Below are 20,513 nucleotides of genomic sequence, written 5' to 3'. Positions count from 1 at the left end.
CACATATATCCTCTTGGTCAATCTTTCCTCACTCATTCTCTCCATGTGCCCAAACCATTTCAAAACACCCTCTTCTGCTCTCTCAACCATGCTCTTTTTATTTCCACACATCTCTCATACCCTTACGTTACTTACTCGATCAAACCACCTCACACCACACATTGTCCTCAAACATCTCATTTCCAGCACATCCATCCTCCTGCGCACAACTCTATCCATAGCCCACGCCTCGCAACCATACAACATTGTTGGAACCACTATTCCTTCAAACATACCCATTTTTGCTTTCCGAGATAATGTTCTCGACTTCCACACATTCTTCAAGGCTCCCAGAATTTTCGCCCCCTCCCCCACCCTGTGATCCACTTCCGCTTCCATGGTTCCATCCGCTGCCAGATCCACTCCCAGATATCTAAAACACTTCACTTCCTCCAGTTTTTCTCCATTCAAACTCACCTCCCAATTGACTTGACCCTCAACCCTACTGTACCTAATAACCTTGCTCTTATTCACATTTACTCTTAACTTTCTTCTTTCACACACTTTACCAAACTCAGTCACCAGCTTCTGCAGTTTCTCACATGAATCAGCCACCAGCGCTGTATCATCAGCGAACAACAACTGACTCACTTCCCAAGCTTTCTCATCCCCAAAAGACATCTTTTTATTCTCCCTAAACTTTAATGATACTCCCTCATCCCAACTCTCATTTGCCCTCTTTTTCACCTCTTGCACCTTTCTCTTAACCTCCTGCCTCTTTCTTTTATACATCTTTTATACATACACAGACATATACATATATTCACATGTACATAATTCATACTTGCTGCCTTTATTCATTCCCGTCGCCACCCCGCCACACATGAAATGACAACCCCTTCCCCTGCACTAGTGTGAGGTAGTGCTAGGAAAAGACAACAAAGGCCACATTCGTTCACACCTAGTCTCTAGCTGTCATATGTAATGCACCGAAACCACAGCTCCCTTTCCACATCCAGACTCCACAGAACTTTCTGTGGTTTACCCCAGATCCTTCACATGCCCTAATTCAATCCATTGACAGCACGTGGACCCCGGTATACCACATCGATCCAATTCACTCTATTCCTTGTGCGCCTTTCACCCTCTTGTACATTCAGGCCCTGATCGTTCAAAATCTTTATCACTCCATCCTTCCACCTCCAATTTGGTCTTCAACTTCTCGTTCCCTCTACCTCTGACACATATATCCTCTTTGTCAACCTTTCCTCACTCATTCTCTCCATGTGGCCAAACCATTTCAATACACCCTCTTCTGATCTCTCAACTACGTTGTTGTTATTACCACACATCTCTCTTACCCTTTCATTGCTTACTTGATCAGACCACCTCATACCACATATTGTCCTCAAACATCGCATTTCCAACACATCCACCCTCCTCCGCACAACCCTATCTATAGCTCATGCCTCACAGCCATATAACATTGTTGGAACAACTAACAAACATACCCATTTGGAACCACTGACAAACATACCCATTTTTGCTTTCTGAGATAACGTTCTCGCCTTGCACGCATTTTCAACGCTCCCAGAACCTTTGCCCCCCTCCCCCACCCTGTGACTCACTTCCACTTCCATGATTACATCTGCTGCTAAATCCACTCCCAGATATCTAAAACACTTAAGTTCCACCAGTTTTTCTCCATTCAAACTCACTTCCCAATTTACTTGTCCCTCACCCCTACTGAACCTAATAGCCTTGCTCATATTCACATTTACACTCAGCATTCTTCTTTCCCACACTTTACCAAATTCTGTCACCAGCTTCTGCAGTTTCTCACCCTAATTGGCCACCAGTACTGTATCATCCGCAAACAACAACTGAGTCACTTCCCAAGCCCTCTCATCCCCAACAGACTGCATACTTGCCCCTCCCTCCAAAACTCAATCATTCACCTCCCTAATGAACCCATCCATAAACAAATTAAACAACCATTGATACATTATGCATCCTTGCTGCAAACTGACATTGACTAAGAACAAATCACTTTCCTCTCTTCCTTCTCGTACACATGCCTTACATCCTCAATAAGAAGTTTTCACTGCTTCTAGCAACTTACCTCCCACACCTTATACTCGTAATACTTTCCATAGAGCATCTCTGTCAACTATCATATGCATTCTCCAGATCCATAAATGGTACATACAGATCCATTTGTTTTTCTAAGTTTTTCTTACATATATTCTTCAAAGCAAACACCTGATCCACACATCCTCTACTATTTATATTTTTTTATTATACTTTGTCGCTGTCTTCCGCGATAGCGAGGTAGCACAAGGAAGCAGACGAAAGAAGAGCCCAACCCACCCACATACACATGTATATATATATATATATATAAATGCCACACATGCACATATACATTCCTATGCATTTCAACATATACATACATAGACATATACATATATACACATGTACATATTCATACTTGCTGCCTTCATGCATTCTCGGCACCACCCCGCCACACATGAAGTGACACCCCCCTCCCCCTGCATGCGTGCAAGATAGCACTAGGAAAAGACAACAAAGGCCACCTTTGCTCACACTCAGTCTCTAGCTGTCATGTGTAATGCACTGAAACCACAGCTCCCTTTCCACATCCAGGCCCCTCAAAACTTTCCATGGTTTACCCCCACACTTCACATGCCCTGGTTCAATCCATTTACAGCACGTTGACCCCATTATACCACATTGTTCCAATTCACTCTATTCCTTGCATGCCTCTCACCCTCCTGTATGTTCAGGCCCCAATCACTCAAAATCTTTTTCACTCCATCCCTCCACCTCCAATTGGGTCTCCCACTTCTTGTACCCTCCACCCCTGACACACATATCCCCTTTGTCAATCTTTCCTCACTCATTTTCTCCATGTGTCCAAACCATTTCAACACACCCTCTTCTGCACTCTCAATCACACTCTTTTCATTACCACGCATCTCTCTTACCCTTTCATTACTTACTTGATCAAACCACTTCACACCGCACATTCCTCAAACATTTCATTTCCCACACATCTGCCCTTCTCTGTACAACCCTATGTATAGCCCATGCCTCGCAACCATATGATATTGTTGGAACTACTTTTCCGTCAGACATACCCATTTTTGCTTTCTGAGACAATGTTCTTTCCTTCCACACATTCTTCATCGATCCCAACACCTTCACACTCTCCCCCACCCTGTGACTCACTTCCTCTTCCATGGTCCCATTCGCTGGTAAGTCCACTCCCAGATATCTGAAACACTTCACTTCCAACTATTCTTCATTTAAACTTACATCCCAATTAACTTGGCAATCAACCCTACTGAAACTAATAACTTTGCTCTTATTCACATTTATTCTCAACTTTCTCCTTTCACACACTTTTCCAAACTGAGTCACCAACTTCTGCAGTTTCTCACTTGAATCAGCCACCAGTGCTGTATCATCAGCGACTAACAATTGACTCACTTCCCAAGCCCCCTCATCCCCAACAGACTACATACTTCCCCCCCTCTCCAAAACTCTTGCATTTGCCTCCCAAACCACCCCATCCATAAACAGATTAAACAACCATGGAGACATCACACACCCTTGCCACAAACTGACCTTCACTTGGAACCAGTTACTCTCATATCTTCCTACTCATAGACATGCCTTACATCCTTGATAAAAACTTTTCACTGCTTCTAACAGCTTGCCTCCCACACCATATACTCTTAAGGCCTTCCCCAAAGCATCTCAATCAACCCTATCATTTGCCTTCTCCAAATCCATAAATGCCACTTATAAATCCATCAGTTTTTTAAATATTTCTCATTTACATTCTTCAAAGGAAACACCTGATCCACAAATCCTGTATCACTTCTGAAGCCACACTGCTCCTCCCCAATCTGATGCATTGTCCATGCCTTTACCCTCTCAATCAATACCCTCCCATACAATTTTCCAGGAATACTCAACAAGCTTAGGCCTCTTTAGTTTGATCACTCATCTTTATCCCCTTTGCCTTTGTACAATGGCAATATGTATATGCATTCTGCCAATCCTCAGGCACTTCACCATGATCCATACATACACTGAATGTCTACCAAAATCAACAACACAGGTCACCCTCCCCCTTTCTCAATAAATTCATCTGCAATACCATCCAAACCCACTGCCTTGCTGGATTTCATATTCCAGAAGTCTTTCATCACCTCTCTCTTGGCCAGACCATTCTCCCTGACCCTCTCACTTTGCATACCACCCCAGCCAAAACACCTTACATCTGCCACTCTGTCATCAAACACATTCAACAAACCTTCAAAATACTCACTCCATCTACTCACTTCATCAGTACCTTTTATGACTTCCCCTTGCCTCCTTCACCATTGTTTTCATTTCTTCTCTTTTCTTTCACACTTTTTTTTACCTCCTTCTAAAACTTATTTTTATTCTCCCTTAAGTTTAATCATACTCTCTTACCCCAATTCTCTTAAAATATATATATTCTTTATGACTGTATTATTGACTGGTTGGTAAGGTTATTTAATGTATGTATGACTCATGGTGAGGTGCCTGAGGATTGGCGGAATGCGTGCATAGTGCCATTGTACAAAGGCAAAGGGGATAAGAGTGAGTGCTCAAATTTCAGAGGTATAAGTTTGTTGAGTATTCCTGGTAAATTATATGGGAGGGTATTGGTTGAGAGGGCGAAGGCATGTACAGAGCATCAGATTGGGGAAGAGCAGTGTGGTTTCAGAAGTGGTAGAGGATGTAGGATGTGTGGATCAGGTGTTTGCTTTGAAGAATGTATGTGAGAAATACTTAGAAAAGCAAATGGATTTGTATGTAGCATTTATGGATCTGCAGAAGGCATATGCTAGAGTTGATAGAGATGCTCTGTGGAAGGTATTAAGAATATATGGTGTAGGAGGCAAGTTGTTAGAAGCAGTGAAAAGTTTTTATCGAGGATGTAAGGCATGTGTACGTGTAGGAAGAGAGGAAAGTGATTGGTTCTCAGTGAATGTAGGTTTGTGGCAGGGGTGTGTGATGTCTCCATGATTGTTTAATTTGTTTATGGATGGGGTTGTTAGGGAGGTGAATGCAAGAGTTTTGGAAAGAGGGGCAAGTATGAAGTCTGTTGTGGATGAGAGAGCTTGGGAAGTGAGTCAGTTGTTGTTCGCTGATGATACAGCGCTGGTGGCTGATTCATGTGAGAAACTGCAGAAGCTGGTGACTGAGTTTGGTAAAGTGTGTGAAAGAGGAAAGTTAAGAGTAAATGTGAATAAGAGCAAGGTTATTAGGTACAGTAGGGTTGAGGGTCAAGTCAATTGGGAGGTAAGTTTGAATGGAGAAAAACTGGAGGAAGTAAAGTGTTTTAGATATCTGGGAGTGGATCTGGCAGTGGATGGAACCATGGAAGCGGAAGTGGATCATAGGGTGGGGGAGGGGGCGAAAATCCTGGCAGCCTTGAAGAATGTGTGGAAGTCGAGAACATTATCTCGGAAAGCAAAAATGGGTATGTTTGAAGGAATAGTGGTTCCAACAATGTTGTATGGTTGCGAGGCATGGGCTATGGATAGAGTTGTGCGCAGGAGGGTGGATGTGCTGGAAATGAGATGTTTGAGGACAATGTGTGGTGTGAGGTGGTTTGATTGAGTAAGTAACGTAAGGGTAAGAGAGATGTGTGGAAATAAAAAGAGCGTGGTTGAGAGAGCAGAAGACGGTGTTTTGAAATGGTTTGGGCACATGGAGAGAATGAGTGAGGAAAGATTGACCAAGAGGATATATGTGTCGGAGGTGGAGGGAACAAGGAGAAGTGGGAGACCAAATTGGAGGAGGAAAGATGGAGTGAAAAAGATTTTGTGTGATCTGGGCCTGAACATGCAGGAGGGTGAAAGGAGGGCAAGGAATAGAGTGAATTGGATCGATGTGGTATACCGGGGTTGACGTGCTGTCAGTGGATTGAATCAGGGCATGTGAAGCGTCTGGGGTAAACCATGGAAAGCTGTGTAGGTATGTATATTTGCGTGTGTGGACGTGTATGTATATACATGTGTATGGGGGTGGGTTGGGCCATTTCTTTCGTCTGTTTCCTTGCGCTGCCTCGCAAACGCGGGAGACAGCGACAAAGCAAAAAAAAAAAATATACATGGTAATCTCTGTTCCCTGCGTTAGTGGGAGTGGATCTGTCAGCGGATGGAACCATGGAAGCGGAAGTGGATCATAGGGTGGGGGAGGGGGCGAAAATTTTGGGAGCCTTGAAAAATGTGTGGAAGTCGAGAACAGTATCTCGGAAAGCAAAAATGGGTATGTTTGAAGGAATAGTGGTTCCAACAATGTTGTATGGTTGCGAGGCGTGGGCTATGGATAGAGTTGTGCGCAGGAGGATGGATGTGCTGGAAATGAGATGTTTGAGGACAATGTGTGGTGTGAGGTGGTTTGATCGAGTAAGTAACGTAAGGGTAAGAGAGATGTGTGGAAATAAAAAGAGCGTGGTTGAGAGAGCAGAAGAGGGTGTTTTGAAATGGTTTGGTCACATGGAGAGAATGAGTGAGGAAAGATTGACCAAGAGGATATATGTGTCGGAGGTGGAGGGAACGAGGAGAAGAGGGAGACCAAATTGGAGGTGGAAAGATGGAGTGAAAAAGATTTTGTGTGATCGGGGCCTGAACATGCAGGAGGGTGTAAGGAGGGCAAGGAATAGAGTGAATTGGAGCGATGTGGTATACAGGGGTTGACGTGCTGTCAGTGGAGTGAATCAGGGCATGTGAAGCGTCTGGGGTAAACCATGGAAAGGTGTGTAGGTATGTATATTTGCGTGTGTGGACGTGTGTATGTACATGTGTATGGGGGGGGGGTTGGGCCATTTCTTTCGTCTGTTTCCTTGCGCTGCCTCGCAAACGCGGGAGACAGCGACAAAGTATAAAAAAAAAAAAAAAAAAACATATAAAATGTGTAGGCAGAATTTTAAGAAGCTGATTGAGCAAAGTGAAAAAAAAAGGGTAGATTAAGGAATTGGAGGAAAGTTGAGTGAAAAGTTCAGGAAAAATGATAAATTTTACTGGAACAAGGAAATAAAGGAAAGAGGTGGATGTAAGAGTGGAAATGTAAATGTGAGTCGAAAAGAAGTACACCACATCTATTGAATTTGTCAGAGAAGATCTTTTGTTGAAAAAACTGTTCTTGTTCGCCAGTATTATAATTTTTTCACATTTTTTCAACATTTTCCTAGAACTGATACAAGGCAATTATAATTGGGCAGTCATTAAAGGTGTATTGCTTGCATATTTTCAAGTTTTGGGATCATATTTGCCATTTCCAGATAACTTTCATTATCAATCTGATTATAGAAAGTATAATTTGTCATCTAACCTTCTTGAAGAATCTTGGAACTAGGTTATCAGGCCCACTCAATATGTTTGGGTTTATTTGATATAAGTGCTTTGATACTCTGTAACTCCTAATTTCCATTTCACTTATTTTTGTTACCAAGATTTTGAAACATTTTGTTATTGGGAAAATGTTTTGGAAGATGAATAGTAAGAAGGGTAGAGAACAGGTGGTGATAATAGCAGATTGGTAAGTGGGAACAGGCAGAAAAGAGGTGAAAAAGAGACAGTGAGATGTTTTGAAGGATGTTTGAATATGTTATAGGATAGGTTTGTGGATGTGGTTGTTTAGGGTGAGATGGCATGCTGAGTGAGACAGCCTGGCAAATAATTTTGTTGAAAAGGGAGGAAGTAGTGAAAGCCTTGCATATGATGGTGTAGCAGAGTGGTAGGAGTAGATGACATGCAGTTAAGTTTCTTAAGAAAGTCAGTGGCACTGTTGTTGATTAGTTAGTCAGGGTATTGCGTAGCAGAAAGTCAGGTACATGAAGGTTGGCAGAATGCATTTATATTTCTATCTGTCTATATCTCTGATGCCTGTTCCAACTGGAACTTCCTCAAGGGGATGGCCACGGCAATAGTCTCCAAAACTAGAGAACTCCAGTGCCACTTCTTAACCTTTAGTGCCTCACCCTTAACAGGCCAGTGGCAGAGGGCAACTCTGGCACAGTATTTGCGGAGGTTCCAACCTAATGTTCCTACTGACTACTATTGCCTAATGCTCCTACCACCTACTTTTACCTAATGTTTCTACCTAATGGGTCTGCCTAAATGTTCCTACCTACTACTTCTAGCTACCACTCCTGCCATTTTGCCAAATGGCAGGGTTAGTGCATAGTGCTCACTGCAGGAAAATTTAGTACAAAGAATGAGCTGTGTGAGTTAAGTGTTGTCAAGTGTTATTTATGACAAGGAGAGATTGTTTGTTTGTAGACAGAATGCCAGTAGTCCAGGTGTGGGTTAGGCGCAAAGAAAAGACTGCTACCTAGGCCAGAGGTGTGCAGTTTCACACCCACTAAAGTACTGGTGCTCTACGCAGCCATCATTTACCCATCTGATACCCAGGCATGTAGTATAGATAATATACTTCCCTGGTTATTGCCTGCCAGCCAACTACATTATAATTCTTACAACTAAACATACAAATTATAAACATATAATCCTAGATGTTCTTTAAAGTACTTCCCTTTTTATAACTCAAAGTTATTGCTGGCAAGTCTCTGAAATCACTATTTTCCATCAAATATATGTTATTCCTGGACAAAATTAATTTGTATTGGCACTACAGCTGTACCTGATCCACGACAATCTAACTCGCTGACAATGCAGAGGGAGAAAAACATGTGATATAACTAGCACCATTCCCTTTATGGTTTCTTTTCCATAACATTTTATCACAAGTACTTATAACATGGCTTCATATTGGCTTTTACATTTAAAGGCAACAGGGGCTAAAGAGAATGCTCTAATTACAGAGCTATAAGACTTTTGAATAAACTTGGTAAAGTATATGGGAGAGTGGTGATTATGAAGGAGGGGACATACACAGAACAACAGAATAGGGAGAACCAGTGTAGCTTTAGGAGTGGAAAAAGAGGTTTGAACCAGGTGTTTGTTATAATGATTGTGTGTGAGAAGTACCTAGAGAAGGAGAGATAATTTGTTGAACCAGGATAGAGAATTTTGTGTGGAATTTATGGATCTGGAGAAGCCATATGATAGGGTTGACAGATAGGCAATGGGGAAGGTGGTATGAATAGATAGGGTTAATGGAAAGGTACTAAATGCAGTAAGAATTTTATACCCAGGGAGTGAATCATGTATGTGAACAAGAAAGGAAGAAGGTAAATGATTTTCAGTGCTTAGGTCAGCATAAAGGTTATGGATGAGGGGTTGAATGAAAGGATCGTTGGCAAGTGGACGTTGTGTTGGGATGGAGGTACATGAGAGGTGAATCAGCTGCTGTGTGTTTATGACATGGCTCTGATGGTAGACTTCAGAGAAAAGCTGCAGAAACTGATGATAGAATTTGGGAAAATGCATGAAATGAGATAGTCAGGAATGAATGTGAACAAAGGTAAAGCGGTGAGGTACTGCAGAGGGTAAGAACGAGTTTGAGAGTAAGGTTTCATGGAGGAAGTGGAAAACTTTGGTTACGTGGAAGTTGACATGGCAGTGGATTGTGCTGTAGGGGAGGGAGCTAAAATCCTGGGTGTATTTTAAAATTTGTCAGTTACCAGTCTGTTGTTTATATTGCAGACAGCTGCTGACTAAGGCAGAATGTGGTTTTGAATTCCACAAGAATCTTTTGATGGTGCAGATGTTTTGACACTCCTTCATACGGTACTTCATATTTTTATGATTATTAATGAAGATTCTGGAGTGTTTTATTTTATTGGCTTTTTCCTAAAAATTTTTAGATTAGACTTCTGGAATTTTCGGCAACAAAAAATTATTTTCAGTAATGGTCTTCAGCAACTCATCAGTTTAAAGAATTTGAGTTCAGTCAGTAATTCATACTAGTTTTTGAATTTTCGGAGTTTAATCATACTAAACCTCTCAGAACACTACCATAGTGATAGTTAACCCCCTAACATTCCAGTAGGTTGTGTTTTTCAGCCCTCAAAATTCATGTTTTTTTAAGTTCTTTAGAAAGTGTTTTTGACTTTAGAAATTTTGAAGAATATTCATGATAATGGAAAAACTCACTCCAGAAGTATATTTCATCATCCACTTTCACTGTTATAATGAATAGAAATTTTTTTTGATGTTTCAGCTTAATGCCCCAAAAAGTGTAAGCATAAGAACTGTGCTAAGTGAGTTGTCGCTGCATATATCTTATCTAGTAGTTTTCATATTACTGTAATCAGTATTATAAACTGATACTTTTGTCATAGCAGCAAACTAGAAAATTTGATAAAATCACCAACCACACCAGTCAGACGTAGTTTTGTCAAGATCAGGCAGGCACTGGTAACACTACCTAAACTCTGCTAGAGAACCTTGTTTTGCCATCTTAGTTAGATTTGATGCTGAAAGAGTCAGTGTCCATAAAATCACTCTCCAGACATTTCAAAGACAGATCATCATTGTTATAAATTTAGTATCACCTGCTAGATTGTCTTTTTAAAAGCTGGACAAATTTCTTCTTAAAATATTCTCAAAAATGTGCTCTACTTGGCATGTCAGGAGGATGCCATACTGTGTGAGGAGGAATTATCATGAAGTGCCACCTCAGCCACCACCCAGGCTTAGTACATGGCCTTGAGGCTGAGGAACGAAATTTGATGCTTAAATATCCATCTGTAAGCATTACTGAGTTTTCTTGAATATCCATATTGAGGCATGAGGAGGTTGATAGGCTTTACAAACTGAGTCATCTCATGCAGTCAGAATTCTGAAAAGCTTTGCCTTTGGAATCCATTAACTCCCATAATCCATGGTCCAGTGCATTCAAGATTATTTTCATCTTGCACTATCATTGCCCTTATGACTGTTGTTGCTATCTGAATACATTGCCATTATGACTGTTGTTGCTGTCTGAATACATGTTCATGAAATCTGTCCTTGTAATGATATCAAAAACAAAAAAGTGTATGAGTGATAGTGCTGCATAACATATTGTGGAGAGGAAGCATATCATGCTTACCATTATTCAGAAAGTCAAAGTCTCAACAGAAATTAGAGAAGGGAGGAGCATCAGTGTACCACCTGGGTCTTTTAGGTGTCAGTAACATTAGATATCTGTGTATTGAGAAAGTGGGTGACTGTTGTTTATTGTTTAGTTATGATTTTAAGTGTATGTATGGATCATGGTGAGGTGACTGAAGAATGGGGAAATGCTTGTACTGTGGAAAGGATGACAAAAGTAGTGTTCAAACTACATAGATGTAAGTTTGTTAAGTATACCTGGTAAGTTGTATAGGAGATCAGTGATTGAGAGGGTTGAGGCATGTACAAAGCACCAGATTGGGGAGGAACAATGTGGGTTCAGAAGTGGTAGAGGATGTGTAGCTCAGGTGTTTGCTCTAAAGCGGCAGAAGGATTGTTATGTGACATTTGTGGATCTGGAGAAAGCTTGTAATAGATTGATAGAGCTGCCTTGTTTCGGTCTTATGAATATATGGTGTGTGAGAAAAGCTGATAGGATCAGTGAGAATTTTTTATCAAGGGTGTAAGGCATACGTACGGGTAGGAAGAGAGGAAAGTGAGTGGTTCCAGGTGAAGATTGGTCTGCGGCAGGGGTGTGTAATGTAACTATGGTGAAGGAGGTAAATAAAAGAGTCTTGGAGGGAGGGACAAATATGTAGTCCATAGAGGAATGGGGGGGGGGGTGGGCTTTGGGCCTGGGAAGCGAGTCAGTTGTTGTTTGCTGATGACTTAGCATTAGTGAAAGATTTGAGTGAGAAACCACAGAAGTGGGTGACTGAGTTTGGAAGAGTCTGTAAAAGGAGAAAGTTGAAGGTGCATATGAATAAAAGTAAGATTATTTGATTTAGCAGGGGTGAGGGATAAGTTAGTTGGAGTGTGAGTTTGAATGGTGAAAATTTGGAGGAAGTGAAGTGTTTTAGATGCTTGGGAGTGGGTGTGTCAGCAAATGGAACCATAGAAGGAAAAGTGAATCATATGGTGGTTGAAGAGGTATAGGCTTTGGGAGCATTGACATTGACGAATGTGTGGAAGGAGAGGTTGTTATCTGGAAGGGTGAAAAAGGGTATGTTTGAGGTTAAAGTAGTACCAACACTGTTGCATGGATGTGAGACGTGTTATAGATGAGGATGTACAGGGTAGGATGTATGTGTTGGATGTGAAATGTTCAAGGTCATTTTGTGGTGTGAGGTGGGTTGAATGAATAAGTAGTGAAAGGACAAGAGAGAGAGGTGTGATAAGAGTGTGGTTGAGAGAGCTGAAGAAGGAGTGCTGAAATGGTTTGGACATATGGAGAGAATGAGTGTGGAGAGGTTGACAAACAGAATATATGACTCAGAAGTAGAAAGGAAAAGGAGAATGGGGAGACCAAATTTGAGATGGAAGGATGGAGTGAAAATGATTTTTGAGTGATCTGGACCTGAAAATGCAGGAGAGTGAAAGTTGTGGATAAGACTGAGTTAATTTGAACATAATGGGGTCAGCATGCTGTTAGTGGACTGAACCACATATTTGAAGTGGCTGGGTGTAACCATGGAAAGGTCTGTGGGGCCTTGTTTTGGATAGGGGCCTGTGGTTTCAATGCATTGCACATAACAGCCAGAGATTGGGTGTGAATGAATTCTGCCTTTCTTCACCTCTTCCTAGTACTACCTCATTAATGCAGAAAACCACAGTAAAGTACATATACGTAACAGATGTATTCCCCTATAATTGCTGCATACATCCTTTGCACATTTTCCTTTGAATGAAGGAACAGTGATAGCTTTCACCCAGGCACAACCTATTGCTTCCATGCTAGATTATATACCTCTCACACTTTCTCCTCCAAACTTCAACTTTTCAGCCATATTCTCAACCACTCCAGTTGCCTTTCTTACCTTCAACCTGATTACCTCCCATTTGACCTCGCTTCATGCTATAAACCCATGCACATGTATCCTTTTCTGTCTATTGTCTACACCCATTTATGTAGCAGCTGCTGCCTCACCTTCACCTACCTTCATCAGTTCTTCAGAATATTCTTTCCATCTTCCTTTCACTTTCTCCTTTTGAATTGGGAACTCCCCTTCCTAACTCTTCACATTTACATTTCTGCCCTGGTATCCACCTTTCTTTTTTCACCTCCTTCCAGTACAGTTTCTTATTTTCCCAATACTTTTCTCTCAATTTCTTCCAAAATCTTTGTCTACTCTTTCTTAACATTCAGTTTTTTCTTTAAATACTTCTGACATATATTCTTCCCTTCTTCTTTGTTGAACAGCCGCTAGTACATTCCTCTGCATGCCTTTTTCTTCTCTTCCATAGCTCTTCTAATCTCATCCATTCACCATGCATTTATCCTTTTGTTCTTATATCTCCCAACCTTGTGTCCAACTACTAATTCTACAATCTCCAACAGTCTTTCTTCACATTTTAAACACGTCATTCACACATGATTGCATCTCTACATTTATGGCACTTTCATTGTAGTATTCTGTTACCCTTCTCTGATACTCCTTTACTCTTCCTGATTCATCATCTCGCTTGCCAACACTTTTACTTCCCCATTCTTCCTTACATCACACCTCCACTTCTCCCTGGTCCTCACTTCCACAAGAACTGCAAAATATATAATTTTCTTGTGTATTTGTAAGAGATTGCCACTGACTTTGCATAGCAAACAGTTCCTTTCACTTGTCGAAACTCTGAAGTTCCCTGTTGTCTGGTCTTAAGCTCTGTGAGTGCAGTCACTTGATGTATGCCTTTTCTTTGGTTAATGCATTATACCCAAAATTTTATACTTTATTAAAAGGATAGACCTGACTTCTTCTCCTCTGGTCCTTAGGCTAACTGTTGTCACCATTGTGTGATGACTGATTTCTTGGTGAAGGAGGTTTAAGATTAATAGAGATCAATCTAGTGATATTGACTCTTACTTTTAGTCTGAAAGATGAATTATAGGTATGTGCACCATATGCACTTAAGATTTTATTTATTATTTATTTTGCTTTGTCGCTGTCTCCCACGTTAGCGAGGTAGCGCAAGGAAACAGATAAAAGAATGGCCCAACCCACCCATTTACACATGTATATACATACACGTCCACACACGCAAATATACATACCTATACATCTCAATGTACACATATATATATACACACACAGACATGTACATATATACACATGTACATAATTCATACTGTCTGCCTTTATTTATTCCCATCGCCACCCTGCCACACATGAAATAACAACCCCCTCCCCCCTCATGTGTGCGAGGTAGCACTAGGAAAAGACAACAAAGGCCCCATTCGTTCACACTCAGTCTCTAACTGTCATGTAATAATGCACCGAAACCACAGCTCCCTTTCCACATCCAGGCCCCACAGAACTTTCCATGGTTTACCCCAGATGCTTCACATGCCCTGGTTCAATCCATTGACAGCACGTCGACCCCGGTATACCACATCGTTCCAATTCACTCTATTCCTTGCACGCGTTTCACCCTCCTGCATGTTCAAGCCCCGATCACTCAAAATCTTTTTCACTCCATCTTTCCACCTCCAATTTGGTCTCCCACTTCTCCTCGTTCCCTCCACCTCTGACATATATATCCTCTTCGTCAATCTTTCCTCACTCATTCTGTCCATGTGACCAAACCATTTCAAAACACCCTCTTCTGCTCTCTCAACCACACTCTTTATATTTCCACACATCTCTCTTACCCTTTCATTACTTACTCGATGAAACCACCTCACACCACATATTGTCCTCAAACATCTCATTTCCAGCACATCCACCCTCCTGCGCACAACTCTATCCATAGCCAACGCCTCGCAGCCATACAACATTGTTAGAACCACTATTCCTTCAAACATAGCCATTTTTGCTTTCCGAGATAATGTTCTCGACTTCCAAACATTCTTCAAGGCTCCCAGAATTTTCGCCCCCTCCCCCACCCTATGATTCACTTCCGCTTCCATGGTTACATCTGCTGCCAGATCCACTCCCAGATATCTAAAACACTTTACTTCCTCCAGTTTTTCTCCATTCAAACTTACCTCCCAATTGACTTGACCCTCAACCCTACTGTACCTAATAACCTTGCTCTTATTCACATTTACTCTTAACTTTCTTCTTTCACACACTTTACCAAACTCAGTCACCAGCTTCTGCAGTCTCTCACATGAATCAGCCACCAGCACTGTATCATCAGCGAACAACAACTGACTCACTCCCCGGGCTCTCTCATCCACAACAGACCGCATACTTGCCCCTCTTTCCAAAACTCTTGCATTCACCTCCCTAACAACCCCATCCATAAACATATAAAACAACCATGGAGACATCACACACCCCTGCCGCAAACCTACATTCACTGAGAACCAATCACTTTCCTCTCTTCCTACACGTACACATGCCTTACATCCTCGATAAAAACTTTTCACTGCTTCTAACAACTTGCCTCCCACACCATATATTCTTAATACCTTCCACAGAGCATCTCTATCAACTCTATCATATGCCTTCTCCAGATCCATAAATGCTACATACAAATCCATTTGCTTTTCTAAGTATTTCTCACATACATTCTTCAAAGCAAACACCTGATCCACACATTTTTCTACCACTTCTGAAACCACACTGCTCTTCCCCAATATGATGCTCTGTACATGCCTTCACCCTCTCAATCAATACCCTCCCATACAATTTACCAGGAATACTCAACAAACTTATACCTCTGTAATTTGAGCACTCACTCTTATCCCTTTGCCTTTGTACAATGGCACTATGCACGCATTCCGCCAATCCTTAGGCACCTCACCATGAATCATACATACATTAAATAACCTTACCAACCAGTCAATAATACAGTCACCCCCTTTTTTAATAAATTCCACTGCAATACCATCCAAACCTGCTGCCTTGCCAGCACTTAAGATATTGGAACAAATAAATTGTTTCTGTACTTATTTGATAGTTGAGGTTTCACATTAGAATTTTACAGTGTTTGCTGTAAACCTAAAACATATCTTATGGTTTCCAGTATATACTTTGAAATAAGTTCTAGATTATTTTCAGACTTTTTTGCATACCAGGCAGTAAATATACTTTCATTTTAGCTACTGTAACAGATATTTGTTTTGTGATTCTTCGGTATAACTTTAAACAAGAAATATGTTTCACATTGTTTGTAGATGAGTTAGTAATCCACGTACTTCTGAAAAAGTATTAGTGTATCTCTTTATCAATGGATGACATCATACATAGTCAACCCCATGCTACTAGTGAGTCAAAAATTAGGGCAAAAATTTTCTACTGTTATTTTATTAACATCCACTTTCCCTTATAGTGCTGTGCCTAATGAATCCATAATTACAGTGTCTGCAAAAAAATTGTACCCCCATGAATTTTCAAAGGAGATACACTACTAAAGTTTACTGTGGGTACAAGCATATGACACTCTCAGTGATATCATCATACGTGTAGTCATTGAGACTAGTGATTCTACTGGTGTGAGTACCAACAACCCACCTAGATTTACTTCAGGCTATCTTTAGGGAAGGATGTTATTTTTACTATTCTTGTTTGGTTACCACTTCATTTTGGGCATTTTCCTTGTGGTTGCTGTATTCTTTCATGTGTACTTCAAGATGGTTGGCTCTTACCTGTCCGAGGAGGAGAAAGCTCAAATTCTAACCTGGAAGCAAGAAAATGTGGTTACACTTGGGGTTTCTAGGGGCATGGGTGCTCAGAATGCATGATCATGTGGCTGCTTCCTGTAACAACTCATCAGCACTTTGCCTTACTCAGATCAAAACCTTATATACCCAAAACATGGTCTTAGAATACTTCAGAAACCTTGCCAGTTCAGTGCACAGATGTCTGCAGATGGTAATCAAGGCAAAAGGAAAATGACAAATTACTAAAATGAAAGTGTGACATTGGCTTTGAAAATGTATAGGGAGGCAGACAAGGACTTTTGTGGACACTCCAGTGAAATTGATTAGCAAGATATCCATCTGTATAACCTTGTTTTTTGAGGCCTTTTGTATTATAGTTACTTAGGAAGGGGTTTCCACCCAGTTAACCAGTTACCTCTTTAGTGTATAGTTATCCCATAGTCCTTGTCTTGGTATCAGGCTTAACACAGAACATTTTGAACCTGAGGGATGCTCTTTTGAGCTGTAAGTAGGTGAAAGCTGAGGATATATGACCACCAACCTGCCCCAACTTTGGCAGAGTCATCATAAAATATATTGTAAGGTAGGCTATGAATGACACAAGGTGATAGCAGCACTGATTTGTGAAGGGAATTGTTACATTACAACAATCTACCTAACTTCGTCTTCCTGTCTGTCTGTTTGCCATGCATTCCATCTATCTGTCTCTGTATCTGTTTGTCTGTCTTTCATCTATCTACATGTCTGTCTGTTTTTCAATTTGTTATCTATCTGTCTTTACCTATCTGTCTGTTTCCGTTTACCTATGTGTCTTTATCTGTTTATCTTTGCCTATCTGTCTGTTCTCATCCGCCAGTCATTCAGCTTATCTATGTCTGTCCATTTATCTATCTGTCTTGTCTGTTTATCCATTTATCTATATCTATCTGTCTTTACTTCTTTTCATATACAAGGAGTAGATTAATTGCAAATAAGCATGCTTTTCATAGGAATTAGATATTCAGGACTGGGGTTCCAGCCCCAATGCTAAAGGCTTTCATAGGGTAGGGATGTCTCAATCCTTTAAGGGGTAAACTTGATATCCTACTACCCATTATAGCATTGGTTGGTTAACATCTGCTATAAAGTAATTGTGAGTATTAGTAGTGATGCTATTAAGATTAGTAATCCATTTATCTAATCTAACAAGGCATAGATAGATAGCAAAAGCCCATAATCTCCAGCTCACCTTATCTGAGGTTAGAAAAGAAAAGGTAATATACACATAGAACCTTACTTCACTCTGTTGGTTAAAATGTAATGTTGAAATATTTTGTTTATACTGATATAGCAAGAAGATTCTGGATATAGTTTGTCAAATGATACTTGATTTATGAAAATTGATATTTCAAATGTTAATTTTTCAATGTTTGTATTTTATCGGCAGATATGGATATGATGAAAATGCAGAACTTATTAGTATTAATGATGAAGAAATGATGAAAAAACATGGTATCCAGCATTCCTTGGGGTATTTATATTATCTTCATGAAGGTCGACCCACATATGCCTGTGCTGCAATATTGGCCAGCATTCATGTAAACAAGAAAAAGAAAATGTAATTATTCTCTCTATCACTTCTTCCTAGTTCTGTAGCATAACTGCCAGTGCTCTGTATGAAATTTTCATGGATAAAGTTTAAAGGCTAATTAATATTGTTGTACTTTCAACTGCCTTATAAAGATTCAGTAAAAAAATTAATTTCAATGGAAATTGCAAGGCTTACTACTGCTGAAAGACATAACACCAAGATTATTTGTGGAAATGTATGTAATTTTCACCTCTTGTTGAATTTTTCTTTTACTTATATTTCATTATAATTTTTTGTGTTCCCTCCATTCACATTACAGAGAAACAAGATAGGGAAGTGAAATTTATGAATTTGTACATTTACATGTAAAATATTTTATGAGCATATTAGAACTTGTGTAGGAACTAGTGGAAGGTTGAATGAGAGAATGTAAATTTTGGATGGCATGTAGATATGAATATGGAATATCATCATTTTTAATGGGGGTCATAATTTTTGTAATGGTAAGTGTTAATTGACAGGTGCGCAAAAGAGAGACTTTTGGATGTTAATGTGCTGAGAGGTGCAACTGGAGGGATGTCTGATCATTATCTTGTGGAGGCTAAGGTGAAGATTTGTATGGGTTTTCAGAAAAGAAGAGTGAATGTTGGGGTGAAGAGGGTGGTGAGAGTAAGTGAGCTTGGGAAGGAGACTTGTGTGAGGAAGTACCAGGAGAGACTGAGTACAGAATGGAAAAAGGTGAGAACAATGGAAGTAAGGGGAGTGGGGGAGGAATGGGATGTATTTAGGGAATCAGTGATGGATTGCGCAAAAGATGCTTGTGGCATGAGAAGAGTGGGAGGTGGGTTGATTAGAAAGGGTAGTGAGTGGTGGGATGAAGAAGTAAGAGTATTAGTGAAAGAGAAGAGAGAGGCATTTGGACGATTTTTGCAGGGAAAAAATGAAATTGAGTGGGAGACGTATAAAAGAAAGAGACAGGAGGTCAAGAGAAAGGTGCAAGAGGTGAAAAAAAGGGCAAATGAGAGTTGGGGTGAGAGAGTATCATTAAATTTTAGGGAGAATAAAAAGATGTTCTGGAAGGAGGTAAATAAAGTGCGTAAGACAAGGGAGCAAATGGGAACTTCAGTGAAGGGCGCAAATGGAGAGGTGATAACAAGTAGTGGTGATGTGAGAAGGAGATGGAGTGAGTATTTTGAAGGTTTGTTGAATGTGTTTGATGATAGAGTGGCAGATATAGGGTGTTTTGGTCGAGGTGGTGTGCAAAGTGCGAGGGTTAGGGAAAATGATTTGGTAAACAGAGAAGAGGTAGTAAAAGCTTTGCGGAAGATGAAAGCCGGCAAGGCAGCAGGTTTGGATGGTATTGCAGTGGAATTTATTAAAAAAGGGGGTGACTGTATTGTTGACTGGTTGGTAAGGTTATTTAATGTATGTATGACTCATGGTGAGGTGCCTGAGGATTGGCGGAATGCGTGCATAGTGCCATTGTACAAAGGCAAAGGGGATAAGAGTGAGTGCTCAAATTACAGAGGTATAAGTTTGTTGAGTATTCCTGGCAAATGATATGGGAGGGTATTGATTGAGAGGGTGAAGGCATGTACAGAGCATCAGATTGGGGAAGAGCAGTGTGGTTTCAGAAGTGGTAGAGGATGTGTGGATCAGGTGTTTGCTTTGAAGAATGTATGTGAGAAATACTTAGAAAAGCAAATGGATTTGTATGTAGCATTTATGGATCTGGAAAAGGCATATGATAGAGTTGATAGAGATGCTCTGTGGAAGGTATTAAGAATATATGGTGTGGGAGGCAACTTGTTAGAAGCAGTGAAAAGTTTTTATCGAGGATGTAAGGCATGTGTACGTGTAGGAAGAGAGGAAAGTGATTGGTTCTCAGTGAATGTAGGTTTGCGGCAGGGGTGTGTGATGTCTCCATGGTTGTTTAATTTGTGTATGGATGGGGTTGTTAGGGAGGTGAATGCAAGAGTTTTGGAAAGAGGGGCAAGTATGAAGTCTGTTGTGGATGAGAGAGCTTGGGAAGTGAGTCAGTTGTTGTTCGCTGATGATACAGCGCTGGTGGCTGATTCATGTGAGAAACTGCAGAAGCTGGTGACTGAGTTTGGTAAAGTGTGTGAAAGAAGAAAGTTAAGAGTAAATGTGAATAAGAGCAAGGTTATTAGGTACAGTAGGGTTGAGGGTCAAGTCAATTGGGAGGTAAGTTTGAATGGAGAAAAACTGGAGGAAG

At 40.6% G+C, this 20,513-nt stretch overlaps 1 protein-coding gene across 1 annotated transcript in view; it reads left to right on the top strand.

The window, feature by feature from the left end:
- Positions 1-20,513, top strand: part of LOC139766039 (spatacsin) — a 526,943-nt gene that overhangs the window by 217,395 nt on the left and 289,035 nt on the right. Inside the window, exon 15 of the mRNA XM_071694164.1 lies at positions 18,134-18,304. Coding sequence (XP_071550265.1) covers positions 18,134-18,304 — 171 coding nt within the window. The remainder of the gene's footprint in view (positions 1-18,133; positions 18,305-20,513) is intronic.

The sequence above is a fragment of the Panulirus ornatus genome, chromosome 56, assembly GCF_036320965.1.
Source record: "Panulirus ornatus isolate Po-2019 chromosome 56, ASM3632096v1, whole genome shotgun sequence".
NCBI classification, from domain to species: domain Eukaryota; kingdom Metazoa; phylum Arthropoda; class Malacostraca; order Decapoda; family Palinuridae; genus Panulirus; species Panulirus ornatus.
Note: the sequence above shows the minus strand (reverse complement) of the source record. Positions and strands in the feature narration are given on the sequence as shown.